The sequence below is a fragment of the Rattus norvegicus genome, chromosome 8, assembly GCF_036323735.1.
Source record: "Rattus norvegicus strain BN/NHsdMcwi chromosome 8, GRCr8, whole genome shotgun sequence".
NCBI lineage: Eukaryota > Metazoa > Chordata > Mammalia > Rodentia > Muridae > Rattus > Rattus norvegicus.
The window spans coordinates 10,927,028-10,954,872 of NC_086026.1; the positions used below are offsets into that span (position 1 = coordinate 10,927,028).

Here is a 27,845-nt window from a genome sequence, read left to right on the forward strand (position 1 = left end):
AGCAGAGCCCTGTGTTTACTTTCTGGGCAATGAGCAGGAGAATTTCGTCAGCAGGAGTTTCGAGTGACACAACACCATCGGTATGTTTCTGGGAAGGAAAGGCAGACTGTTTCTCAGATTGCTTTCAGTTTCATTGCTTTTTATGTCCAAGAATCCTGCACTGCCATGGCTGGTAAGTGGGTCCTTTCTTTGTTTATAGTTGTTATGAGGGAGCTACATATGGATTTCTGAGAGCAGATATAACAACATGGAAGGGCTTCATCACAGCAGAGCTGTTAGTAAGTGGGAGCAGGAAGCTATGGCGTAGCACATGTTGAAGCAGATGACATACAGACACTCAAAGCCATTTACGATCAGCATTTCCAACTGTGGGAAAGACAGGAAAATGGATGTCTCTAGACCCAAGCTTTTAATGTTTTCCTGTAGTGTAATTTAAGGTTTGCTTTTTGACTCACTGACTAGAAGTTGTCTCCCGCCACTCTGTGGGTGTTCTGTTGTGAGGATGAGAAACTTTACTATGGAACTATGCACTCCATCTTTTTCTCAGTATCTGAACTACTTTCAGCAGCAAGCAAGCCAGCTAGTTTGATTTCTTCACTTCTACACAGAGCCCTCCAGGAGCACTGGAAATATAAACAAAATGAGGGACAATATAGCTGTAATGTGTTCACATTTTACTATGCTATATATGGAATACAATGTCATTTTAAGTTATTTACAAAACGAGCAAAATTAGAAGGATCATGAGTGATCTCCAGGAAAGTCAGACATCACATATCTATGATTGAATCACCTGATGAAATGATTTCTCTTCTCTTTAAATCAGTTTCCTCCTATACAAATTTGGAATGTGTTAAACAATATAAATGCTCTCATGGATTTATAGACAAATTGTCACTCAACTGTCACCTGATTAAATATATTATATTCTCAAAAATGAAAGAAAGACTTTAAAAAAAAGAAAAGAAAAACCCATGGGTCCCATCTTAATGCAAGAAGTATAATTTCCAAGAAATCCTTTCAAGGGAGTCCTGTTTATTTAGTTATGTGGGAGATTCTAGTCTATTTGAATTTGAAAGCTAGTAGTATAGAAACAGCTATCTAAATAACTTTCCATGTCTAAATGCTATTATTTTACAGCCAAGAGAACACATGAAAGGGATCCAATCTACAAGATCAAAGGTTTGGCCAAGGACATGCTGGATGGAGTTTTTGATGACCTGATGGACAAAAATGTTTTAAATGGCGATGAGTTACTCAAAATCGGAGAAGGAGCGAGCTTAATCCTGAGCAAAGCTGAGAACCTGGTTGAAAGTTTCTTTGAGAAAACAGAAATGGCAGGAAAAATATTTGCAGGTCACATTGCCAATTCCGACAAACAGCTGAGTTTACGTGAGTAGTTCTGGCCAAAACACCATCAATTCCTTCTTTTCCACTGCCTACAAGGCTTCTATGTTTACTTCTCTTGCTCTTAAGGAAATCTAACCTCTCCATATCCTGTAGGCTGTTGCTTATCTATTTGTTTAACAGATGAAAAAGGCCCAGATTCACCCAAAGTACATATTATTCCTGAATATTTTATTTTTCCCTTAACAATTGCACCATTGATTACTCCAGGAAATTTACACATTCATTAGATTATTGTATTTCCCTGTCCTAAAACACGGTCATGAGAATACATATTATGAATACATATTAATAACGTAATAAATGACTGTGACTGATGGCAGGTACTCAGCAAATATTCAGTCATATTGATGAAGAAAGAGCAGGGATTTTTAAAAAAAATTTTATTTTCTTTTTTATTGGCTATTTTATTTGTTTACATTTCAAATGTTGTCCTCCTTCCAGATTTCCCTCTCTGCAAGCCCCCTATCCTACCACCCCTTGCCTGCCTCTATGAGGGTGCTCTCTCACCTCACCATCCCAGGATCCCCCTATACTGGGTCATCAAGCATCTACAGGACCAAGGGCCTCCCCTCCGATTGATAACAGATAATGCACTTCTCTGCTACATCTGCGGTGGGAACCATGGGGTCTCTCCATATGTAATCTTGGTGGTTTAATCCCTGGAAACTCTGGGAGGCCCAGTTAGTTGATGTTCTTCCTGTGGAGTTTCAATCCCCTTCAACACCTTCAGCTCCTGCTCCTATTCTCTTGGGGTGTCCATGCTCAGCCTTACAACAGGCTGTGAGCCCCTGTATCTCTATTGATCAGGCTCTGGCAGGGCCTCTTGGGGAACAGCTATGCCAGACTTCAGTCACTCAGAGCTTCTTGGCATCAGCAATAGTGTCTATATTTGGCATCTGCAGATGGGATGGATCCCTGGATGGGGTAGTCTCTGCATGACATTTCCTTAATTTCTGCTTCATTCTTAGTCCCTGTGTTTTTTTGAGACAGGGGCTAGACAATTCTGGGTTAAAATTTTTGAGATTTGTTGGTGGCCCCATCCCTCAACCAGGGCCTGTGCCTATCCACTAGACATTGTCTCTACAGGTTCTACCACTCCTATGTTGGGTATTTTTGTTTCCCATTGGGTCCTTGGAACCTCTTGCTTCCCTGGCATCTGGGACTTTCTAGTGGCTATCCTGAGTTCTTCATCCATCACTGCTACATACCTCCATTCAATTTCCTGATCCTCTGTACTTCTCCCCTGTCTCTTCCCACACCTGATCCTGATCCTGTCTCCCCTTTAATTGTGATCTAAGTTTCTGGTCACATCCTGGAGATTTTAGGTTCAAACAAACAAAAAATCTCCAAATTTCAAGTGTAGTGGATTATTAATTTATCTCTAAAAACAAGAAGTATTGTTAGATTTTGAGTATGGAGCTGTCGCATTCAGGCCCCAGGTTTTGTATTTTGGTAGGGCAGCATGAATCACTGAAGGTCCACGATCATACCCTAGCAGTTGATACAGAAAATGTATACGTTAATTGTTAACATTTTCATCGTGTATTTGATGCTGTATAAAAACAACTTTAATACAGTCAAGTATATCTATGTTCTTAGAAAAATTATTATTACAAAGAAACTCTGGTAAAGGCTTTGTCTACATCTTTATATAAAAATCAAAGAAAAGTTTTTGTTTTATAGAATCTGTGCCTCCATTTTTTATTTGGAAAAGTCTAGGATGGTTATAAACAAAACTGAAGCTTGGAAAACATTGGAATACCCATGTTTGAAAGAGCAACTTGGGCATTTATTTATCAGTGCTTTGAGAGGGTTTTCATGCATATATGGCCTAGAAATGTTGTTGTATCTGCCCCCAAAATCTGCTGTTCAGCCCGTTCAGAGCCTGCCCCACATGTGGCCCAAACATATACAGCCACCAAAATAGATAAGATGGATGAAGTGCAAGCTGACAGGAACCAGATGTAGATCTCTCTTGAGAGACGCAGCCAGAATATGGCAAATACATAGGTGATGCCAGCAGGAAACCACTGAACTGAGAACGGGACCCTCGTTGAAGGAATCAGAGAAAGGACTGGAAGAGCTTGAAAGGTCTCAAGACCCCATATGAATAACAATGCCAACCAATCAGAGCTTCCAGAGACTAAGCCACTAACTACCCAAAGACTATACATGGACTGACCCTGGACTCTGACCTCATAGGTAGCAGTGAATAGCCTAGTAAGGGCACCAGTGGAAGGGGAAGCCCTTGGTCCTGCCAAGACTGATCCCCCAATGAACGTGATTGTTGCGGGGATGGTGGTAATGGGAGGAAGATGGGGAGGGGAACACTCATATAGAAGAGGAGGAGAAGGGGTTAGGGGGATGCTTGCCTGGAAACCGGGAAAGGTAATAACAACTGAAAGGTAAATAAGAAATACCCAATTTAATAAATATGGAGAAAAGAAAAAGAAAAAAAAGAAAAAATCTGCTGTTCATATTGTTTCAGAATTTCCTTCTGATGATGAAGAGGATGAACTTCAGAAAATGTTTACACCATCTTCTGCATCAGGTAATTACCTCTATGTGACAGACTGCAACAGAAACCATTTGATCTCTAGGTTTTTGTTGGATATTTTTATATTTGCATTTCAAATGTTATCCCCTTTCTCAGTTTCCATTCATAAACACCCTATTCCATCCCCTGCCAGCCTGCTTCTATGAAGGTATTCACTCACCCACCCACCTACCCGTTCACGCCACCCTGCCCTGACATTCCCCTACACTAGGGCATAGAGCCTTGGCAGGTCTAATAGCTTCTCCTCCCATTGATGCCGAGCAGAGGCATCTTCTGGTACATATGCACCTGGAGCCATGGGTCTGTGCATGTGTACAATTTGGATGGTGGTTTAGTCCCTGGGAGCTCTAGTTTTTTTGGTATTGTTGTACTTATGGGTTAGAAACCCATTAATCTCCTTCAATCCTTTCTCTAAGTTCTCCATTGGAGACCCCATTCTCAGTTCAATGGTTGGTTGCAAGCAGGTTGGCTGCAAGCATCTTCCTCTGTATTTGTCAGGCTCTGGCAGAGTCTCTCAGGAGACAGCTATATCAGGCATCTGTCAGCATGCACTTCTTGGCATCAACAATATTGTCTGAGTTTGGGAGTTATATATGAGCTGGATCCTCAGGTGTGATAGTCTAAAAATGGCTGCTCCTTCATGCTCTGCTCCAAACTTTGTCTACATATCTCCTCCTAGGAATATTTTTGTTACCCCTTCTAAGAAGGACTAAAGCATTTGCAATTTGGTCATTCTTCTTCCTGAGCTTCATGTGGTCTATGGATTGTTTCTTGGTAATTGAGATTTTGGGCCAATAACCACTTATCAATGAGTGCATACAATATGTGTCTTTTTGCAATTGGGTTGCCTACTCAAGATTTTCTAGTTCCATCCAATTCGCTATGAATTTCTGAAGTAACTGTTGTTAATAGCTGAAAAGTATTCCTTTGTGTAAATGTATCACATTTTCTGTATCCATTTGTCTGTGGAAGGGCATCTGGATTCATTCCAACTTCTGACTATTATAAACAAGGCTGCTATGAACATAGTGGAGCATGTATCCTTGTTATATGTTGGAGCATCATTTGGTTATATGCCCAGGAGTGGCATAGCTGGGCCTTCAAGTAGTACTATGTCCAATTTTCTTTTTTTCCCATCTTTATTAAATTGGGTATTTCTTATTTATATTTCTAAGGAACCTCCAGACTGATGTCCAGAGTGGTTGTACCAGCTTGCAATCCCACCAAAATGGAGGAGTGCTCCTCCACCTCCACATACCCACCAGCATCTGTTCTCAGCTGAGTTTTGAACTTAGCCATTCTGACTGTTGTGAGGTGGAATCTCAGGGTTGTTTTGATTTGCATTTCCCTGATGACTAAGGATGTGAAACATTTCTGTAGGTGCTTCTCAGCCATACAATATTCGTCAGTGGAGATTTTTTTTTTGTTTACCTCTGTTCCCCATTTTAATGGGTTATTTGATTCTCTGAATTCTATCTTCATGAGTTCTTTGTATATATTGAATATTAGCCCTCTATCAATTGTAGGATTGGTAAAAATAGGGGTTGGGGATTTACCTCAGTGGTAGAGCACTTGCCTAGCAACCACAAGGCCCTGGGTTCAGTCCCCAGCTCCGAATTAAAAAAAAAAAAAGAGGATTGGTAACAATATGTTTACAAGCTGTTGGATGCCATTTTGTCCTAATGACAGTATCCTTTGCCTTACAGGAGTTTAGCAAATTTATGAAATCACATTTCTTGAATCTTGATCAATGAGCGTAAGCCATTGGTGTTCTGTTCAGGAAATTTTCCCCAGTGCCCATGGGTTTGAGGATGTTGCCCAGTTTTTCTTCTATTAGTTTTTGTGTATTTGGTTTTATGTGGAGGTTCTAGATTCACTTAGACTTGAGCTTTTACAGGGCAATAAGAATGGATTGTTCTGCATTCCCTACATGATGATCTGCAATTGAACCAGCACCATATGTTGAAAATACTCTTTACTCCACTGGGTGGTTTTAGCTTCTTTGTCAGAGATCAAGTGAGCATAGGTGTGTGGGGTTATTCTGGGTCTTCAATTATATTCCATTGACATACATGCCTCTTTCTGTATGAATACCATATAGCTTTTATTACAGTTGCTCTGTAATGCAGCTTGAGGTCAGGGATGGTGATTGACTGATAATTTCTTTTCTTGTTGAGAATAGGTTTTGCTATCCTGGGTTTTTTGATATTCCAAATGAAGTTGCTAATTGCTTTTTCGAACTTTATGGAGAATTTAGTGGGAATTTTAATGGGGATTGCATTGAATCTGTAGATTGCTTTTGCCAGGAAGGTCATTTTACAATTTTAATCCTGCCAATCAATGAGCATGGGAGATCTTCTTCAATGTCTTTCTCCAGAGGCTTGAAGTTCTTGTCATACAGATCTTTCACTGACTTCGTTATAGTCACACCAAGGTATTTTATATTATTTGTGATTATTGTGAAGGGTGACTTTTCCCTAATTTCTTTCTCAGCCTGTTTATCATTTGAGTAGAGGAAGGCTACTCATTGGTTTGAGTACAATCTATATCCAACCATGTTGCAGAAGTTGTTTATCATGTTTAGGAGTTCTCTGGTGGAATTTTTTGGGGTCATTTAATTGAACTATTATATCATCTGCAAAATAGTGATATTTTGAATACTTCCTTTCCAATTTGTATTCCTTTGACCTACTTTTGTTGTCTGATTGCTTTGGCTAGGGCTGCAAGTACTATATTGAATAGGTAGGGAGAGAGTGGGCAGCCTTGTCTAGTCCCTGATTTTAGTGGGATTGCTTCAAGCTTCTCTCCATTTAGTTTTATGTTGGCTACTGGTTTGCTATATATTGCTTTTACTATGTTTAGGTATAGGCCTTGAATTCCTGATCTTTCCAAAGCTTTTAACATGAAAGGGTGTTGAATTTTGTGAAATGCTTTCTCAGCATCTAATGAGATGATGATGTGTTTTTTTTCCCTTTCAGTTTGTTTATAAAGTGGATTACATTGGTGTGTTTCCATATATTAAACCATCCCTGCGTGCCTACAATGAAGTCTACTTAATCATGATGGATGATCCTTTTGAGGCGTTCTTTGATTCAGATTGTGAGAATTTTATTGACTATTTTTGCTTCAATATTCATAAGGGAAATTGGTCTGAAATGCTCTTTGTTGGGTTTTTCTGTGGTCTAGGTATAAGCATAATTGTGACTTCACAGAAGGAATTGGGTAATGTTCCTTCTGTTTCTATTTTGTGGAGTAGTTTGGAGAGTATTGGTATTAAGTGTTCTACGAAGGTCTGATAGAATTCTGTACTAAACTCATCTCCTCCTGGGCTTTTAGTTGTTCTTGTTTCGGTCAACTTTAAATGACTGTTTCTATTTCTTTAGGAGTTATGGTACTGGTTTAATGGTTTATCTCTTCCTAATTTAACTTTGGTAACTGGTGCAGGTCAGGAAAATTGTCCATTTAATCCGGATTTTCCAGTTTTATTGAATATAGTCTTTTGTAGTAGGAATTCCTGATTTTTTTTTTAATTTCCTCAGATTCTGTTGTCATGTCTCTCTTTTCATGTCTGATTTTGTTAATTTAGATATTCTCTTTGTGCCCTCTAGTTAGTTTGGCTAAGGGTTTATCTATCTTGTTGATTTTTCTCACAGGATCAGATCCTGGTTTTGTCAATTCTCTCTATAGTTCTTTTTGTTTCTACTTAGTTGACTTCAGCCCTGAGATTGATTAATTCTTGCTGGCTACTCCTCTGGGTGTATTTGCCTTTTTTGTTCTAGAGCTTTTAGGCTCTCTCCAGTTTCATGTTGGAGGCATTCAGCTGCTGACACATGCTCTTTCCTGTTTCTTTCTGCAGGCACTCAGCGCTATGAGATTTCCTCTTAACACTGCTTTCATTGTGTCTCATCAGTTTGGGTATGGTGTGCCTTCATTTTCATTAAATTCTAAAAAGTCTTTAATTTCTTTCTTTATTTCTTCTCTGACCAAGATGTCATTGTGATGAGCATTGTGCAGCTTCCTGGTCCATGGCAATCTGATAGGATGCATGGGATTATTTCAATCTTCTTGTATCTGCTGAGGCCTGTTTTGTGACTAGTTTTTTTTTCTTTTCTTTTCTTTTTTTTTCTTTCTTTTTTTTTTTTTTTCGGAGCTGGGGATTGAACCTAAGGCCTTGCGCTTGCTAGGCAAGTGCTCTACCACTGAGCTAAATCCCCAACCCTTTGTGACTAGTTTTACGGTCAGTTTTTGAGAAGGTAGCATGAGGTGCTGAGAAGTAGATATATTGTTTTGTTTTAAGATGAAATGTTCTATAGATATCTGTTAAATCCATTTGTTCATAACTTTTGTTAATTTCTCTGTGTCTCTGTTTAGTTTTTATTTCCATAATCTGTCCATTGACGAGAATGGGGTGTTGATGCCACCCACTATTATTGTATGGAGTGGAATGTATACCTTGAGCTTAAGTAAGGTTTCTTTTATGGATGTAGGGGCCCTTGCATTTGGAGCATAGATGTTCAGGATTGAGAGTTCATCTTGGTGGATTTTTTCATTGATCAATATGAAGTGTCCTTCTTTAGCCTTTTTGATAACTTTTGATTGAAAGTTGATTTTATTCGATATTAGAATGGCTACACCAGCTGGTTTCTTGGGACCACATGCTTGGAAAATTGTTTCCCAGCCTTTTATTCTGATATAGGGTCTGTCTTTGTCACTAAGCTGTGTTTCTTATTTGCAGCAAAATGCTCTGTCCTATTTACATATACATTCTATTATTCTATGTCTTTTTACTGGGAAGTTGAGTCCATTGATACTGAAAGACATTATGGACCAACGATTGTTGTTTTCTGTTATTTTTGTTGTTAGGGGAGGGATTATGTTTGTGTGGCTTTCTTCTCTTGGGTTATTTGAAAGAAGATTATGTTCTTGCTTTTTGATCATGTAGTTTCCCTCATTGTGTTGGAGTTTTCCATCATTATTCTTTTTTAAGGCTGAATTTGTGGAAAGATATTTTGTAAATTTGGTTTTGTCATGGAGTATCTTGGCTTCTCCATCTATGTCCATGAGAGTTTTGCTGGGCTGAGATTTATGTTTTCTTAGAGACTGTATGACATCTGCTAAGGATCTGTTTTTCATAGTCCTTGTTGAGATGTCTGGTGTGATTCTGATACATCTGCCTTCACATAATACATGGGCTTTTTCAATTACTGCTTTTAATATTCTTTCTTTGTTTTGTCCATTTGCTGTTTTGACTACCATGTGATGATGGGAGAAATTACTTTTCTGGTCCAATCTATTTAGAGTTCTGTAGGCTTCTTGTACATTTATGGGCATACTCTGTAGGTTAGGGAAATTTTCTTCTATAATTTTGTTGAAGATATTTACTGGCGCCTTAAGTTGGGAATCATCGTTTTCTTCTATACCTATTATCTGTAGGTTTTATCTTTTCATTGTGTCTTTGATTTCCTGTATTAGGACAGGAATTTTTTCATTTTCTTTTATTTTTTTAATTTTGATATTTTTATTTACATTTCAAATGTTATTTCCTTTCCCCCTTTTCCATTTATAAGCCTCCTATCCCATCCCCATCCCCCTTTTTATAAGGGTGTTCCCCCTCCCCAAACAACCCCCTTCCTGCCTCCCCACCCTCACATTCCCCTACACTGGGGGAGTCCATCCTTGGTAGGACCAAGAGCTTCTCCTCCCATTGATGGCCAACAAGGCCATCCTCTGCTAAATGAAGCAGGAGCCATGGGTCTGTCCATTTGTAGTCTTTGTGTAGTGGTTTAGTCTCTAGGAGCTCTGATTTGTTGGTATTGTTGTTCTTACGGGGTTGCAATGCACTTCTTGGTTTCATCAATAGTGTCTAGTTTTGTTGGCTGTATATATAAGGCCTGGATCCCCTGGTGGGGGAGGTTCTGAATGGCCATTCCTTCAGTCTCTGCTCCAAATTTTGCCTCCATGTCAACTTCTATGAATACTTTTGTTCCCCCTTTTAAGGAGGACTGAAGCATCCACACTCTGGTTGTCTTTCTTCTTGTGTTTCATTTGGTCTGTAGATTGCATCTTGGGTAATTAGAGCTTTTGAGTGTTTTGCATTTTCTTTGCTTTTGACAATGATTTCTATGGTGTCTTCTTTCATGAGATTCTATCTTCTGTCTCTTGTATTCTGTTGGTAATGCTTGTGTCTATGACTCCTGTTCTCATTTCTATGTTTTCTATGTCCAGGGTTGTCTTTCATTGTGATTTCTTTATTGTTCCTATTTCAATTTTTAGATCCTGGATCATTTTTGTTCATTCCTTAATCTGTTTGTTTGTGTTTCCTATAATTCTTTAAGGGATTTTTATGATACCTCTTTAATGTGTTCTCCCTGTTTACCTATGTTGTCCTATATATCTTTCTTTCTTTTTTTTTTTTATTAACTTGAGTATTTCTTATTTACATTTCGAGTGTTATTCCCTTTCCCGTTTTCCGGGCAAACATCCGCCTAATCCCTCCCCCTCCCCTTCTTTATGGGTGTTCCCCTCTCCATCCTCCCCCCATTGCCGCCCTCCCCCCAACAATCACGTTCACTGGGGGTTCAGTCTTAGCAGGACCAAGGGCTTCCCCTTCTACTGGTGATCTTACTAGAATATTCATTGCTACCTATAAGGTCAGAGTCCAGGGTCAGTCCATGTATAGTCTTTAGGTAGTGGCTTAGTCCCTGGAAGCTCTGATTGCTTGCCATTCTTGTTCATAAGGAGTCTCGAGCTCCTTCAAGCTCTTCCACTTCTTTCTCTGGTTCCTTCAACGGGATTCCCGTTCTCAGTTCAGTGGTTTGCTGCTGGCATTCGCCTCTGTATTTGCTGTATTCTGGCTGTGTCTCTCAGGAGCGATCTACATCCAACTACTGTCGGCCTGCACTTCTTTGCTTCATCAATCTTGTCTAATTGGAAGGCTGTATAAGTATGGGCCACATGTGGGGCAGGATCTTAAGGGGTTTCCTTCAGTCTCTGTTTTAATCTTTGCCTCTCTATTCCCTGCCAAGAGTATTCTAGTTCCCCTTTTAAAGAAGGAGTGAAGCATTGACATTTTGATCATCTGTCGTGAGTTTCATTTGTTCTAGGCATCTAGGGTAATTCAAGCATTTGGGCTAATAGCCACTTATCAATGAATGCATACCATGTGTGTTTTTCTGTGATTGGGTTACCTCACTCAGGATGATATTTTCCAGTTCCAACCATTTCCCTACGAATTTCATAAAGTAATTGTTTTTGATAGCTGAGTAATATTACAATTGTGTAGATGTACCACATTTTCTGTATCCATTCCTCTGTTGAAGGGCATCTGGGTTCTTTCCAGCTTCTGGCTATTATAAATAAGGCTGCGATGAACATAGTGGAGCACGTGTCTTTTTTATATGTTGGGGCATCTTTTGGGTATATGCCCAAGAGAGGTATAGCTGGATCCTCAGGCAGTTCAATGTCCAATTTTCTGAGGAACCTCCAGACTGATTTCTAGAATGGTTGTACCAGTCTGCAATCCCACCAACAATGGAGGAGTGTTCCTCTATCTCCGCATCCTCGCCACCATTTGCTGTCACCTGAGTTTTTGAGCTTAGCCATTCTCAGTGGTGTGAGGTGAAATCTCAGGGTTGTTTTGATTTGCATTTCCCTTATCACTAAAGATGTTGAACATTTATTTAGGTGTTTCTCGGCCATTCGGCATTCCTCAGCTGTGAATTCCTTGTTTACCTCTGAACTCCATTTTTTAATAGGGTTATTTGTTTCCCTGCGGTCTAACTTCTTGAGTTCTTTGTATATTTTGGATATAAGGCCTCTATCTGTTGTAGGATTGGTAAAGATGTTTTCCCACACTGTTGGTTGCCATTTTGTCCTAACCACAGTGTCCTTTGCCTTACAGAAGCTTTGCGTTTTATGAGATCCCATTTGTCAATTCTTGATCTTAGAGCATAAGCCATTGGTGTTTTGTTCAGGAAATTTTTTCCAGTGCCCATATGTTCCAGATGCTTCCCTAGTTTTTCTTCTATTAGTTTCACTGTATCTGGTTTGATGTGGAGGTCCTTGATCCACTTGGACTTAAGTTTTGTACAGGGTGATAAGCATGGATTGATCTGCATTCTTCTACATGTTGACCTCCAGTTGAACCAGCACCATTTGCTGAAAATGCTATCTTTTTTCCATTGGATGGTTTTGGCTCCTTTGTCAAAAATCAAGAGTCCATAGGTGTGTGGGTTCATTTCTGGGTCTTCAATTCTGTTTCATTGGTCTATCTGTCTGTCTCTGTACCAATACCATGCAGTTTTTATCACTAATGCTCTGTAATATTGCTTGAGTTCAGGGAGTGATTCCCCCTGAAGTCCTTTTATTGTTGAGGATAGTTTTAGCTATCCTGGGTTTTTTGTTATTCCAGATGAATTTGCAAATTGTTCTGTCTAACTCTTTGAAGAATTGGATTGGTATTTTGATGGGGATTGCATTGAATCTGTAGATCGCTTTTGGTAAAATGGCCATTTTTACTATATTAATCCTGCCAATCCATGAGCATGGGAGATCTTTCCATCTTCTGAGGTCTTCAATTTCTTTCTTCAGTGTCTTGAAGTTCTTATTGTACAGATGTTTTACTTGCTTGGTTAAAGTCTCACCGAGGTACTTTATATTATTTGTGTCTACTATGAACGGTGTCGTTTCCCGAATTTCTTTCTCAGTTTTTTTTTTTTTTTTTTTTTTTTTTTGTGTAGAGGAAGGCTACTGATTTATTTGAGTTAATTTTATACCCAGCCACTTTGCTGACGTTGTTTATCAGCTTTAGTAGTTCTCTGGTGGAACTTTTGGGATCACTTAATTATACTATCATATCATCTGCAAATAGTGATATTTTGACTTCCTCTTTTCCGATCTGTATCCCCTTGACCTCCTTTTGTTGTCTGATTGCTTTTGCTAGAACTTCAAGAACTATATTGAATAAGTAGGGAGAGAATGGGCAGCCTTGTCTAGTCCCTGATTTTAGTGGGATTGCTTCAATTTCTCTCCATTTAGTTTAATGATAGCAACTAGTTTGCTGTATATGGCTTTTACTATGTTTAGGTATGGGCCCTGTATTCCTATTCTTTCCAGGACTTTTATCATGAAGGGGTGTTGAATTTTGTTAAATGCTTTCTCAGCATCTAATGAAATAATCATGTGTTTTTTTTCCTTTCAGTTTGTTTATATAATGGATCACGTTGATGGTTTTCCGTATATTAAACCATCCCTGCATGCCTGGGATGAAGCCTACTTGATCATGGTGGATGATTGTTTTGATGTGCTCTTGGATTTGGTGTGCCAGAATTTTATTGAGTATTTTTGCATCGATATTCATAAGGGAAATTGGTCTGAAGTTCTCTTTCTTTGTTGGGTCTTTGTGTGGTTTAGGTTTAAGAGTAATTGTGGCTTCATAGAAGGAATTCGGTAGTGCTCCTTCTGTTTCAATTTTGTGAAATAGTTTGGATAATATTGGTGTGAGGTCTTCTATGAATGTCTGATAGAATTCTGCACTAAACCCGTCAGGACCTGGGCTCTTCATTGTTGGGAGACCTTTAATGACTGCTTCTATTTCCGTAGGAGTTATGGGGTTATTTAACTCGTTTATCTCTTCCTGATTTAACTTCGGTATCTGGTATCTGTCTGGGGAATTGTCCATTTCCTCCAGATTTTCAGGTTTTGTTGAATATAGGAATTATAGTAAGATCTGATGATTTTTTGAATTTCCTCTGAATCTGTAGTTATGTCTCCCTTTTCATATCTGGCTAAGGGTTTATCTATCTTGTTGATTTTCTCAAAGAACCAACTTTTGGTTCTGTTGATTCTTTCTATGGTTCTTTTTGTTTCTACTTGGTTGATTCAGCTCTGAGTTTGATTATTTCCTGCCTTCTACTCCTCCTGGGTGTATTTGCTTCTTTTTGTTCTAGAGCTTTTAGGTGTGTTGTCAAGCTGCTGACATATGCTCTTTCCTGTTTCTTTCTGTAGGCACTCAGAGCTATGAGTTTTCCTCTTAGCACAGCTTTCATTGTGCCCCATAATTTTGGGTATGTTGCACCTTCATTTTCATTAAATTCTAAAAAGTCTTTAATTTCTTTCTTTATTTCTTCCTTGACCAGGTTATCATTGAGTAGAGCATTGTTCAATTTCCACGTATATGTGGGCATTCTTCCCTTATCGTTATTGAAGACCAGTTTTAGGCCGTGGTGGTCTGATAGCACATATGGGATTATTTCTATCTTTCTGTACCTGTTGAGGCCCGTTTTTTGACCAATTATATGGTCAATTTTGGAGAAAGTACCATGACGAGCTGAGAAGAAGGTATATCCTTTTGTTTTAGGATAGAATGTTCTATAAATATCTGTTACGTCCATTTGGCTCATGACTTCTCTTAGTCTGCCTACGTCTCTGTTTAATTTCTGTTTCCATGATCTGTCCATTGATGAGAGTGGGGTGCTGAAATCTCCTACTATTACTGTGTGAGGTGCAATGTGTGTTTTGAGCTTTAGAAAGGTTTCTTTTACGTATGTAGGTGCCCTTGTATTTGGGCATTTTAGGATTGAGAGTTCATCTTGTTGGATTTTTCCTTTGATGAATATGGTGTCCTTCCTTAACTTTTTTGATGACTTTTAGTTGAAAATTGATTTTATTTGATATTAGAATGGCTACTCCAGCTTGCTTCTTCCGACCATTTGGTTGGAAAGTTGTTTTCCAGCCTTTCACTCTGAGGTACTGTCTGTCATTGTCTTTTAGGTGTGTTTCCTGTAGGCAGCAGAATGCAGGGTCCTCGTTCATATCCAGTTTGTTAATCTATGTTTTTTTATTGGGGAGTTGAGACCATTGATGTTGAGAGATATTAAGGAATAGTGATTATTGCTTCCTGTTATATTCATATTTGGATATGAGGTTATGTTTGTGTGCTTTTCTTCTCTTTGTTTTGTTGGCAAGACGATTAGTTTCTTGCTTCTTCTATGGTATAGCTTCCCTCCTTGTGTTGGGCTTTACCATTTATTATCCTTTGTAGTGCTGGATTTGTAGAAAGATATTGTGTAAATTTGGTTTTGTCATGGAATATCTTGGTTTCTCCATCTATGTTAATTGAGAGTTTTGCAGGATACAGTAACCTGGGCTGGCATTTTTGTTCTTTTAAGGTCTGTATGGCATCTGTCCAGGATCTTCTGGCTTTCATAGTTTATGGCGAAAAGTCTGGTGTGATTCTGATACGTCTGCCTTTATATGTTACTTGACCTTTCTCCCTTACTGCTTTTAATATTCTTTCTTTATTTTGTGCCTTTGGTGTTTTGACTATTATGTGACGGGAGGAGTTTCTTTTCTGGTCCAATCTATTTGGAGTTCTGTAGGCTTCTTGTATGCTTATGGGCATCTCTTTCTTTAGGTTAGGGAAGTTTTCTTCTATGACTTTGCTGAAGATTTTTACTGGTCCTTTGAGCTGGGAGTCTTCACTCTCTTCTATACCTATTATCCTTAGGTTTGATCTTCTCATTGAGTCCTGGATTTCCTGTATGTTTTGGACCAGTAGCTTTTTCCACTTTACATTATCTTTGACAGTTGAGTCGATGATTTCTATGGAATCTTCTGCTCCTGAGATTCTCTCTTCCATCTCTTGTATTCTGTTGGTGAAGCTCGTATCTACAGCTCCTTGTCTATTCTTTTGGTTTTCTATATCCAGGGTTGTTTCCATGTGTTCTTTCTTGATTGCTTCTATTTCCATTTTTAATTCCTTCAACTGTTTGATTGTGTTTTCCTGGAATTCTTTCAGGGATTTTTGTGACTCCTCTCTATGGGCTTCTACTTGTTTATTTATGTTTTCCTGGAATTCTTTTAGGGATTTTTGCGATTCCTCTCTGTAGGCTTCTACTTGTTCTCTAAGGGATTTCTTCACGTCTTTTTTGAAGTCCTCCAGTATCATGATAAAATATGATTTTGAAACTAGATCTTGCTTTTCTGGTGTGTTTGGGTATTCCGTGTTTGCTTTGGTTGGAGAATTGGGTTCTGATGATGCCATGTAGTCTTGGTTTCTGTTGCTTGGGTTCCTGCGCTTGCCTCTCACCCTCATTCTAGTGTTACTTTGTTCTGCTATTTCTGACAGTGGCTAGACTGTCCTATAAGCCTGTGTTTCAGGAGTGCTGTAGACCTGTTTTCCTGTTTCCTTTCAGCCAGTTATGGGGACAGAGTGTTCTGCTTTCGGGCGTGTAGTTTTTCCTCTCTACAGGTCTTCAGCTGTTCCTGTGGACCTGTGTCTTGAGTTCACCGGGCAGGTCGCTTGCAGCAGAAAAGTTAGTCTTACCTGTGGTCCCGAGGCTCAAGTTTGCTCCTGGGGTGTTGCTTATGAGTTCTCTGCGGCCACAGCAACCAGGAAGATCTGGGCCGCCCTTTCCAGGAGCTTCTGTGCACCAAGGTTCCAGATGGTGTTTGGTGTTTTCCTCTGGAATCAGTAATGTGTGCAGAGTGCAGTCTCTTCTGGTTTCCCACGTGTGTCTGCCTCTCTGAAGGTTTAGCTCTCCCTCCCATGGGATTTGGGTGCAGAGAACTGTTTATCCGGTCAGTCCCTTCAGGTTCCAGTGGTGTCTCAGACGCAGTGGACCTGCTGTTCCTGGGTCCTCCTCTACGGGAACCTAGAGGCTGTATCTGTCCTATATTTCTTTAAGGGAGTTATTTATGTCTTTTTTTTCCAGGTAACTTAGTATTTATTTATTTATTTATTTATTTATTTATTTATTTATTTATTAGTTTTTTCCATCTTCATTAAATTGGGTATTTTTTATTTACATTTCAAATGTAATTTCCTTTTCCGGTTTCCAATCCAAAATTCCCCTAATCTCTCCCCCTCCCCCCTTCTTTTTAGTGTATTTATTTTTATTTTTTTCTCCATCTTTATTAAATTGGGTATTTCTCATTTACATTTCAATCGTTATTATTTTTCCCAGTTTCCAGGCCAACATCCCCCTAATCCATTCCCCTCCCCTTCTATATGGGTGTTTCCCTCCCATATACACATTGGAATACTACTCAGCTATCAAAAACAATGACTTTATGAAATTTATAGTCAAACAGATGGACTGGGAAATATCATCCTGAGTGAGGTAACCCAATCACAGAAAAATACCCATGGTATGCACTCACTGATAAGTGGATATTAGCCCAAATGCTCGAATTACCCAAGATGCATAGAACACATGAAATTCAAGAAGGATGACAAAAATGCAGATGCTTCACTCCTTCTTTAAAAGGGGAACAAAAATACCCTTGGGAGGGAATAGGGAGGCAAAGTTTAGAACAGAGGCTGAAGGAACGCCCATTAAGAGCCTGCCCCACATGTGGCCCATTAATATACAGCCACCAAACTAGATAAGACAGATGAAGCAAAGAAGTGCAGGCTGACAGGGACCGGATGTAGATCTCTCCTGAGAGACACAGCCAGAATATGGCAAATACGTAGGCAAATGCCAGCAGCAAACTACTGAACTGAGAATAGGACCCCCGTTGAAGGAATCAGAGAAAGGACTGAAAGAGCTTGAAGGGGCTTGAGACCCCATATGGACAATGCCAACCAATCAGAGCTTCCAGGGACTAAGCCACTACCCAAAGATTATATATACATGGACTAATCCTGGGCTCCAACTGCATGAATAGCCTATAAGGGCACCAGTGGAAAGGGAAGACCTTGGTCCTGCCAAGACTGAACCTCTAGTGAATGGGATTCTGGAGGGGAAAGTGGTAATGGGGGGAAGATGTGGACGGGAACACCCATATAGAAGGAAAGTCCTCTAACGTCAACATGAGTTGTGCTTTTAAATCAAAATCTTGCTTTTCCCAACGCATCGGGCTATCCAGGGGTTGCTGTGGTTGTGATAACTGGATTCTGATGATGCCAAGTGGACTTGGTTTCTGTTGCTTAGGTTCTTGCCCTTGCCTCTTTCCATGTATTTACCTCTGATATTAGCTGGTCTTGCTGTGTCTGACAGTGGTTGACCCTCCTATAAACTTGATTATCAGCACTACTGGTGAACCAGCTCTCTCCTAGCAGGATCTGGGTACAGAGAACTGTGGCACAGGGCCAGCTCAGAGCACAGACAGAAACCAGAAGGATCCTGTCGCAGACTGCTCCTCAATCCCTGTGTCCTGTGTGTTCTAGGCAGGTTCTTCTTGGGCAAGGGATGTGAGTAGAAATGTTTGTCTTATCTGTGCTCTCTCATGTGTTAGTCCTGGGAGACCAGCTTTTTTCCAGTGGGATCTGAGCACAGAGAGCTGTGGCACAGTGTCTGCTTTGCGCACAGGTGAAAACCAGAAGCTTATCTCTATTTTTATGTCCCAGGAAAGACTCAAGGTAATGTAGTCTTCTACATTTTCCTTCTCAGAAGTGTCAACAGTATATAACTGCTGAGTTAGACAGAGTCACTTGACACTGGAGACATAGCCATTGGTTCCTCATATCCAGTGGACGACCTCTCAGCCTTCAGCAAATAGACAACAGAATTTGGATTCAGGCATTACTAATAATAATACACTATAAAATAAGAAAAGGAGGAGATGACACTAGAGGTTAAGGAATGGGGACACAAGCAGGAGTTTAAAAGAAATAGTGTTAAACCTGAGAATTGTAAGGGGAAAATTTCACATGCACAATTGTCTAGTTGAGCTTTCCTTTGGGGTGCACCAGGGATTGGCAAACCACCTACCTCACCCTAAATAGAGATTTGACAGATGTTCCACTGCCAGTCTCTTGAGATCCTGTGTATAGTAGAGATGAGATATTCCCAGGGTTGAGTGAGTTAGCTGTTATATACTGATAGAAAAATAAAATGCAAGGGAAGGAACAAAGGCAAGGCCATATACAAATCATGTGAATGGGGCTGCAAGTTTAGTGTAGATTAAAACCTATGTTTTTGCAATTTATATTATGCATAAGAAACAGGAAAATCATGAATTTATTCATTGCCCATCTTAGCTGTAAACAGAGCCCTTAGCGTATAAAGCATATTATTCCTGTTTTGGACTGAATAGTGGTGCACTGGCATGATCACAATGCAATGTATCAATATACTGAAGTTTCAAAAAAACAAATAAAAATTATATTTGAAACAGAATACTGATTCTCCTTTTCTTTGTCTACTCCAGATTCTGAAAAAGAAATTAAAGTCAACAAAAATGAGGGACAAGATTTATTGAAGCAGATAATGTCTTTTTCTCTGATGGGTAATTGCACCAAACCTCCTGTTTCATTGGTCTTGCTTGTCATTTAGGAATGGGGTCACAGGTTCCCTGAATTATTGCAGAAATCACTTTATGGAATCTCAGTAACTCTGGGGATTTTTCATCCTCTACCACTTGAAAGTTTTTCAAATCCTGGTTTTCAACTTCTCTTCAGAATCCAGGGGAAAAGTAGAAGATGAAGAAATGGAGGTAAATGTTGGAGTGGCCCATGCATCACATCTAATGCTTACAGGTAATGTCAATTCCAGGGTGTATGCTGATGCCATTTGCGAGAAAGTAAATTTTCGAAGCTTTTGTGGAATCTGGAACTAGGGCCACAGTCAAGAAGGCCTTACTGCAAGGCCATCATTATCACTGACATGTGCTGTCATTGCCCATGTTTTAAAATGATGTTAATAACATCTTTAAATTTATAAAACAGTAGAGGCTTAAGAAATTACTAGCACAAACAAGATGTAGTTAAGTATGTTTGTATACTGCTCTTTAAATTTTATATATAATTAAATAAAAATACCTAACATTACATAAGTCACATTCTTTGTGTTCACCAAAGAAATTGATGAACTAGTGTAGTTTATTAAGGAATTACACTTATCTAGAAAGGGGAGTTATAGGAGAATTTCAGGGCAGGGAGGTGGGAGGAAGTGAGTAGGTGAGGGAACACCCTCACAGAAGCATGGTGGAGAAAGGGATAGTAGGTTTCTGGAGGGGAAACCAGAAAAGGGAATAACATTTAAAATGTAAATAAAAAATCTAAAACAAGAAAAAGAATGCTATATTTTTAGAAGTTCTGACAAACTAAGGAATGAAACGTTTGTGAATTTTTTTTTATGTTTGCATGCCTACACCATACATTAAATGATATACTGAATTTCTGTTCTCAATACTTGGTTTATATGGCAGCAAGAATGATAGATCAAGACCCCTTAATACCATTGAGTTTATAAATTAGTGAGTGGTGGTATACCATAAACATGGAAAAAGTAGTATAAATTAATTTAACAGATAAAAGAAAGAGAATTAGACTAGAGAAAGCAATTGCATAGGTAAAATGGGTTGAGGCTTGAGGATGTTTAGTCAAGCTCACATCTATTGAGGAGCTATATTAGAATATACCTCCAAGGAGCAAAGGAAATTTGTCCAAAACTGTTGTACAAAACTAAAGGCTAGGGTAGACCTGATACAAGAATGACCTTGTCATGTCCAAAGTCCTTACGGAAGGTTATAATCTCACAGGGAAGTAGGAAATTGAATGCGAAATGAGTAAAGCCATGAGTGTTAGGTACAGAGTCTGACATATGATGCCTATGCCTTCTTTTCAGTGGAAAAGGAGTCTACTATGGTAGACGTGTACATGCATATGTGCTAATTTGTGTGCATGCATGTGTGTGCATGAGTATGAATACAAGTATTCACATGTGTGTGCATGCTTGTGTATGTGTGTGCATGTGTGCATACATGTGTGCATGTGTATGTATGGGTGTGTGTAAATGAATGTGTGCATAGGTGTGAATATGCATGTAGGCATGAATGTATGTATGCATGTATGTGTTTCCTGCGAAATTGCTTTCATTGAGAGTTGTCATTCCCTAAAACTTTGATCAAATATAGACCCACTGATTAGTCCGGTCATCTCTGAGAGTTAAAAAACACCCAACTGTGTCCTAAGCAGATGCAAATAGCAAGAAATCCTTTATGTGTAAGATGTTTCTGTAATCTCAGCTTACACATCATAAATCAGCAAAAAGAGACAAGAGACTGTTGATAGAGCCAAACATTATTATGAAAATACAAGAAGAGCAGAGGGAGAGAGGAGGAGAGCAAGATGCAAAATTCTAAGTAAATGATCTACCAAAATTCTTGTGAGGGATTGAGAAGGTTTGGGGTTCAAAGCAGAAAGGGAGGCAGTGTTCTAAGCAAGGATATTCACTTCCTTGTAGTATGAGAGAAAACGAATAGCGGCCAAGGTAAATAAATGATTAGTGCTTAAAAAGATCAGGAGGGTCACTGTCCTTTGGAAAATCAAGGACATAAGAGCAAATGTTTTAAAGAAGTTGAAAATATTCAATTATTAGTAATGAAGTGGTTTTCTTCTCCGGTGCATCAAACTAGATTACGATTAAAGACTTCTTTTGTTTTTATATTTACAAGCAGTAAATATGGAATAATTCATGAGGTCATTATTAAGGTGTTAAATGTTATCTACATGGTCCAGATATAAAGGTGTATATTTTGCAATATATAGAACTGTAAAGAACCACTAAACCGATGTGGGCTTCCTGTCACTGAAATGGCCTGAAAGGGTAGAAAAATCAGAATATTAACTACCTATTTAAGTCAACTAAATAAAGCTTAACTTTCTTACAAAGTTTAGATCCCTAAGTTTATGTGATTTTAATTTATTGAACTTGAAAGACTAGACAATGTTGGCCACACTAGAAAAGCACAGTGTCAGTGATAAACAGAAAACAAAAGAAAGAAAAAATCAAGAGCTTTGCTTCAGTCATTTATATATGAATTTGTTTTTTTTTCTCATTACTTTTTGAGGAGCATCAATGAGCACTCCAGAATTATAAACTGGGGGCTGTGACATGTGCATGACTTACAGAGTTGTGTCAGTTCTTCGTTTCTGTTTTCTCTTTCAGTTCCTCAGGGAATCCAGAGCACAGAAGTACAGGATTCACTGAAGCTATGTTCTCGTGATTGGTTTTGTACGATGAAGACAGAAAGGGCAGAAGAGGTGATTAGCTTTGGAACCAGGGGACTAGAGTTGGCCCATTCAGGCTATGCACACAGATTCCTTCAGATTAAATGAAAGAAAATGAACTTTATCTAATCAAGTGGTTCTCTTCCTAAATTTTTTCCCATATTTAAATCTTATCTCAAAGTATGTCCTCAAATCCACCCCACCAGATAATCCAAGCCATGTCACTAGTTGAAATTTATACTCTATTCAGGCAACGATATATGTTTTTAGTCTCACATTCTATCATTTCGTCAACACAGCATAACTTTATCAGCAACATTCTGTTGTTCACAACTACTTCCGTCCTCATTGTACTGATTGTAGAGATATGAAGAGGACCCTTTCTTAAATTCCATGTGTCTGATAACTGCAGATATATCCAGTGATGGAGAAGGAAGGCCGAACCCGCCTGGCCCTCATCATCTGCAACAAAAAGTTTGACTATCTTTTTGATAGAGATGATGCTGAGACTGACATTTTGAACATGAAAGAACTACTTCAAAATCTTGGATACTCAGTGGTGATAAAGGAAAACCTTACAGCTCAGGTAATGGCCCCAAAGATGGGGGCAACCTTCCCTGTGCTATTGTCAACCTATCTTTGGGTAGCAACCAGAACAAATTGTATTTGCTCCAGAGCAGGATTTCCTGGGTTTTGACCTTGTCCAAAGTGTAGTCTCATAAAAAGTATTCACAGAATGCTTTGCAACATTATTTCAACAAAACAGGAGGCATTTCTTAATTGTTAGTCTGGATGTTGCTATTAATTGATGTTCTAAGAGAAGCATAAGCTCTGAGTTTTGAAACTTGCAGTACCTAGAGAATAAACATATAAAAATGTAACAATATCGGAAAAATATGCCTAATTATTGTGAGTTATACAAAGGTTATAATCTCAATTCTGTCCAAACAACCTAAGAAAATTTGATTAAAACATGCAAAACTTGATATTGTTTGATAGCAAAAAAAATTTATATTTTCAATTTTTTCAATATAAACTCTGTGTATCAGTTCTTTTAATGAGAATTTTCTAAAACCTAATTGTAATAAAGTTGGTTTTGATTATATTCTATCTCTCAGGTTCCTTAAAAATCCAAGATTCTCCTTAAAGACATAGGAATGAAAGCTATGTTTAATAAAAAACAAAAGAATAATGTTCATATCATTTTCTGACTTGATGTAAAAAATGTTACTTATCTTACCACAGCACTCTGCCTAAATTACTTGATTCCTAGAAGTTTAGTTTTTGTGAACTTCCTCTGTCACTCAGATACAAACTTTATTTGGAGAATACATTGGGAATGACTCTGCAGTCTTTTTAGGAAATGGAGACAGAATTAATGAAGTTTGCTGGCCGTCCAGAGCACCAGTCCTCCGACAGCACATTCCTGGTCTTTATGTCCCACGGCATCCTGGAAGGAATCTGTGGGGTGAAGCACAGAAACAAAAAGCCAGATGTTCTTCATGATGACACTATCTTCACCATTTTCAACAATTCTAACTGTCCGAGTCTGAGAAACAAACCCAAGATTCTCATCATGCAAGCCTGCAGAGGCAGTGAGTCAGAGTAAAGGATCTAGCATGTGGTTCTGAACTTTCTTTTATGAGTCTGGCATATTCCAGTAGACAAATGGGGGAAGGACATTTTAGTACCTTTTGTGTGTACAGTCCAAAAGATACTATCTTACATTTTATGTTTTAAAGAAACAATAAGTATCCTGGGATAATAAGAAATGCCCCAGTCATTTGTCAACATTGTGGGTGTTGTATTGTTCTTGTTCACCGGGGCTTTTTATATTTTTGAGGCCAGGAAGATGGCTTAGTGAGTAGAAGTGCTCACTGTGCAAGAACAAATCCCAAGGTCCTATGTGCAAAGTTAGGCACAGCATGTCTTCACACAACCCCAGGATCATAGATGGTAGACACAGGCAAGATTACTGATGCTTTGCTAGCAAGTAAGCTCCAGGTTCACAGACAAATCCTGTCAAAAGGGTAAGGTGAAGAGTGATAGAGCAAAATCACTGTCATATTTTTTCTTCAGCCTCTGAGTGTGCAAAAGGACATTGATAACTTGCCCTCATATATGTATATGATTCATACACATGAAACATGTGCACATCAATATTTGCATTTTCAATTAAATCATAATGCAATGTAGCAAATAAAGTATATTATAGCATTTGTATATTTTATGGACTATGCAACAGTGAATGTGTGTTACATTTGTTTAAGAAGTGTCATCTCTCCTAGGACATACTGGTACTATTTGGGTATCCACAAGCAAAGGGATAGCCACTGCTGATACAGATGAGGAATGTGTGTTGAGCCATAGATGGAATAATAGTATAACAAAGGCCCATGTGGAGACAGATTTCATTGCTTTCAAATCTTCTACCCCACGTAAGTGACTTCAGATGTCCTGACTCTATTAGTAGTAGTTTTTAATATAACATGCTAGGCTGAGATAATATATTTTCAATAAACTGTCTATGTCTAATTATTGGGATGCTTTTGGTGGTAGAGATATTTAAAGTATTTCAGTTTTCATGATTAGATTTGCTTTAGAAATGATTAATGTGGACAGGTAATTTTGGGGAATCCAAAATTCAGATATTTTCACTATTAAAATAAATGCTATTTCACTTTGGTTTTCTTCTTAAACATGTTAGTGACTTATCAATGCATAACCTATAAGATCCCAAAATTCTACCAGTAAAAACAATCCTAAGCCTACAGCACGTACTGTGGAAACTATTAGCCTATTATTTTAATCTAATTTTTCGAAACTACTTAACACTGAAATGTTTGCCTTCATATTAATATAGGCAACAGTGGTTAATGATCTGTCTGTGACAGAGAAACTAGAGCAAATATGACATACAGCACAGAAACAAAACAATCCCAGTAGCTGAATGTCAATTTGGGCAAACATCCTTTTAAACAGTCATCTACAACAGGGCTCTACGAAGGATTTATAGAACAAGGCAGCTTGTGACAAGTTTGTACAAATCAGGATTCCTTGCATTCACATACTATGAGTATAAGGTCTCATGTGTGTATGAATCATTAGGAGATTGTGGTATGCAGAGTTCTGCTTCTGTGTGTATGCATTGAGCCCTGACATGCAACCTTTCTAATAAATCATAGTGATGTATCTGCAGCTGATGCATGGCCATATGTGATTTAAGAGAGATTAGCGGACTCTTTAAGTATAGACCAGAGAAGGAAAACTAAGAGTGGCCACCTACACCTAGATAAGGTGCATTTTTATTTATTTTATGTATTACAATTTTAATGAGATTTTATTTGAAAGAAAAATTCTATATATTTTACTGAAAAACAAGAAACTAAAAGTTATATGCAATCTGCACAGCATCTTTTATGGTAGTAACTTTGGAGAAATGTAAACACTGAAATGATGCAGATTTAACTTTTAAATTAAAGGAATGAAATGCAGTGTACTGAGGGTAGATGGAGTAAAGCAGGTTAGACTGCTATTGCAGAACTGAGACACAGAGATGATAATGATAACATGGAATGAGTCAAGTCATTGGCTCCAGTAAATTGTATGAGAAATGAACATGACTCATTGCTTTAGCTGATTTGACTGAAAAGAGATAGGGAATATGTAGGTGATACATTATCCAAAACCAGTACTACATTGAAATTACTTAATAGGATACTTTATTTTCCTAAAGATTGTACCATATTATTTCATGTCATAGTAATATTTTATTTAACAGAATCATGTATGGAAGGATGTACTATAAATATTCTCTGATATGTTATAAATTAACATGTGAATGAATGTTTTTAAGTTTTAAAGCGACAGTTTGAGATGGCATTGCCATAGCTGAAAGTTAAATGATGGATAAAAAGTTGAGAAATTGTTCATTTCCAGAAGATATCTGCCTTAACGGTATAGTTTGGGGAATTGTCAACTGCTAAAACAATATTTTCCAATGCTAAAGAGAGATAAAAACAATGGAAAATTGAGAATATTGTTAGAAATATTGTGGGGATGAGGTTGAAAATGCGCTTAAAAATGAAGACTAAGGATGAAAAAGGAATCCAGTGTGCTTGGCTTACAAACCAAAGGAAGAAAAACCAATGAATGAATTTCAGAGTTATTGGTAAGGCTCTCAGTGCTACCAGTTCTAATGTGAATGATAGGTCAAGTGCAGGTGAAGCTTTATAAATGAGTTTGACTTAGGGATTTAGAGATATTGGGGCAGGTGGCAGGCCCATTTTGTGACAGTGGTATAAGATCTATGAGAAGAAGCCAAATACAAGTAGAGTCTTGTGAAAGGAGCTGCCAAGGAAGGATAGCTTTAAATTCACTGAAGGAAAAAACTTAAGTGGCAGTTAGAGAACTGTTTCTCTCTGCTTTAACAACAGAAGCTCAGTTCAAAAGGCAGAGAAATTGTCTTCTTTAAGAGTATTACTCAATAGGAGAAATGTGCTAAAACAAATATAGCAGAGATGCTAGGACTGTTTACAGATGAGTTTTTCTTTACCATGAAGTGGATCCTGGAAGGGCCCTGTGACTTGCTTCACAGGATTTGCTTGCTGTGGACTGTAGCATTCAGCTCACCTATTAAAAAAAAAGAAAAACCTGTAGCTTTTTGATGGAGGATCTGCACGAGTACTCCATGTGTCTTATATGGAGCATTCTGCTTTACTCACCTTTGGCCCTCTGTCTTCTATGTAGTATCAGTCATACTTGGTTCCTAAAGTGTCATGCCATGAGTCTTCCACACTTCATTTTCATCTTTCCCATGCCTTCAATTACAGATAACATTTCTTGGAAGGTAGGCAAGAGTGGCTCTCTCTTCATTTCCAAACTCATTGACTGCTTCAAAAAGTATTGTTGGTGTTATCATTTGGAAGAAATTTTCCGAAAGGTAAGGGTTTGGTGTTAATCTTTAATGTTCTCTAAAACTGCCATGTGCTAAGAGCCATAAAAAGTTCCATTCTGATTATACTTAACATCCTATTTTTTTAAAGAATGTTTTAGATTACCACATATAAGCATTGTGGTTTTTTTTTTTCTAAAAACCCTCTGATTTTTAGACGCTTGTGCAGACACTTTTCATAAGTTCCTAAGTAACTTTGCCTGCATTACATGCAGGGAAAACCTAAAAAAAATGTTATAGTACTCAGCCACAGTCCTAACATACATCACAACTTTTGTTGTCATCGTTGTTGTTGTTGTTGTTGTTGTTGTTGTTGCTGCTGCTGCTGCTGCTGCTGCTGCTGCTGTTGGGTAGAGTAGCAAAAGCTGTTCCCTTCTTAGGAGAACTCTAAGGACTTTCTTTGCCACTACAGGTTCAATACTCATTTGAGGTCCCAGGTGAACTGACCCAGATGCCCACCATTGAGAGAGTATCTATGACACGCTACTTCTACCTTTTCCCTGGAAATTAACACAGCCTACTCTTGCAAATAAATGTATGTTAACATGTATTATTTCTTGTTAATAAATATATGTGAGGAGTGGATCTGGGAACCCATTTATAGTCTGTATAAAATCTGAATAGACTAGAAAATGATGGTGATCCACCAGCTTCCTGTTACTGTGGATATTACTTAATGAACCTGGGGAAAACCTTGGTTTTATTTGCTTTCATTGTAGTATAATGATTGCATTGTTAGAAATCATTAGTAGGGGTTGGGAATTTAGCTCAGTGGTAGAGCGCTTGCCTAGCAAACTCAAGGCCCTGGGTTCGGTCCCCAGCTCCGAAAAAAAAGAAAAAAGAAAAAAAAAAGAAAAAAGAAAGAAAAAGAAATCATTAGTAATCTGGTAGCCAAGCGGAAACCCACTGAGAACTAGAGTCTTCTTTCTGGAACTCAATCAGTGATATTTGATTTTCATGCAAGT

At 38.4% G+C, this 27,845-nt stretch overlaps 1 protein-coding gene across 1 annotated transcript; it reads left to right on the forward strand.

The window, feature by feature from the left end:
* The first annotated feature begins 160 nt into the window (after positions 1-160).
* On the forward strand, positions 161-27,415 carry Casp12 (caspase 12). The gene is given in 10 exon segments (NM_130422.1): positions 161-172; positions 1,141-1,392; positions 3,899-3,961; positions 19,374-19,451; positions 21,865-21,959; positions 22,339-22,512; positions 23,287-23,521; positions 24,215-24,364; positions 26,759-26,868; positions 27,293-27,415. Coding segments are annotated over 10 exon segments (1,263 nt in total). The 5' UTR covers positions 161-165; the 3' UTR covers positions 27,392-27,415.
* Positions 27,416-27,845: the final 430 nt, after the last annotated feature.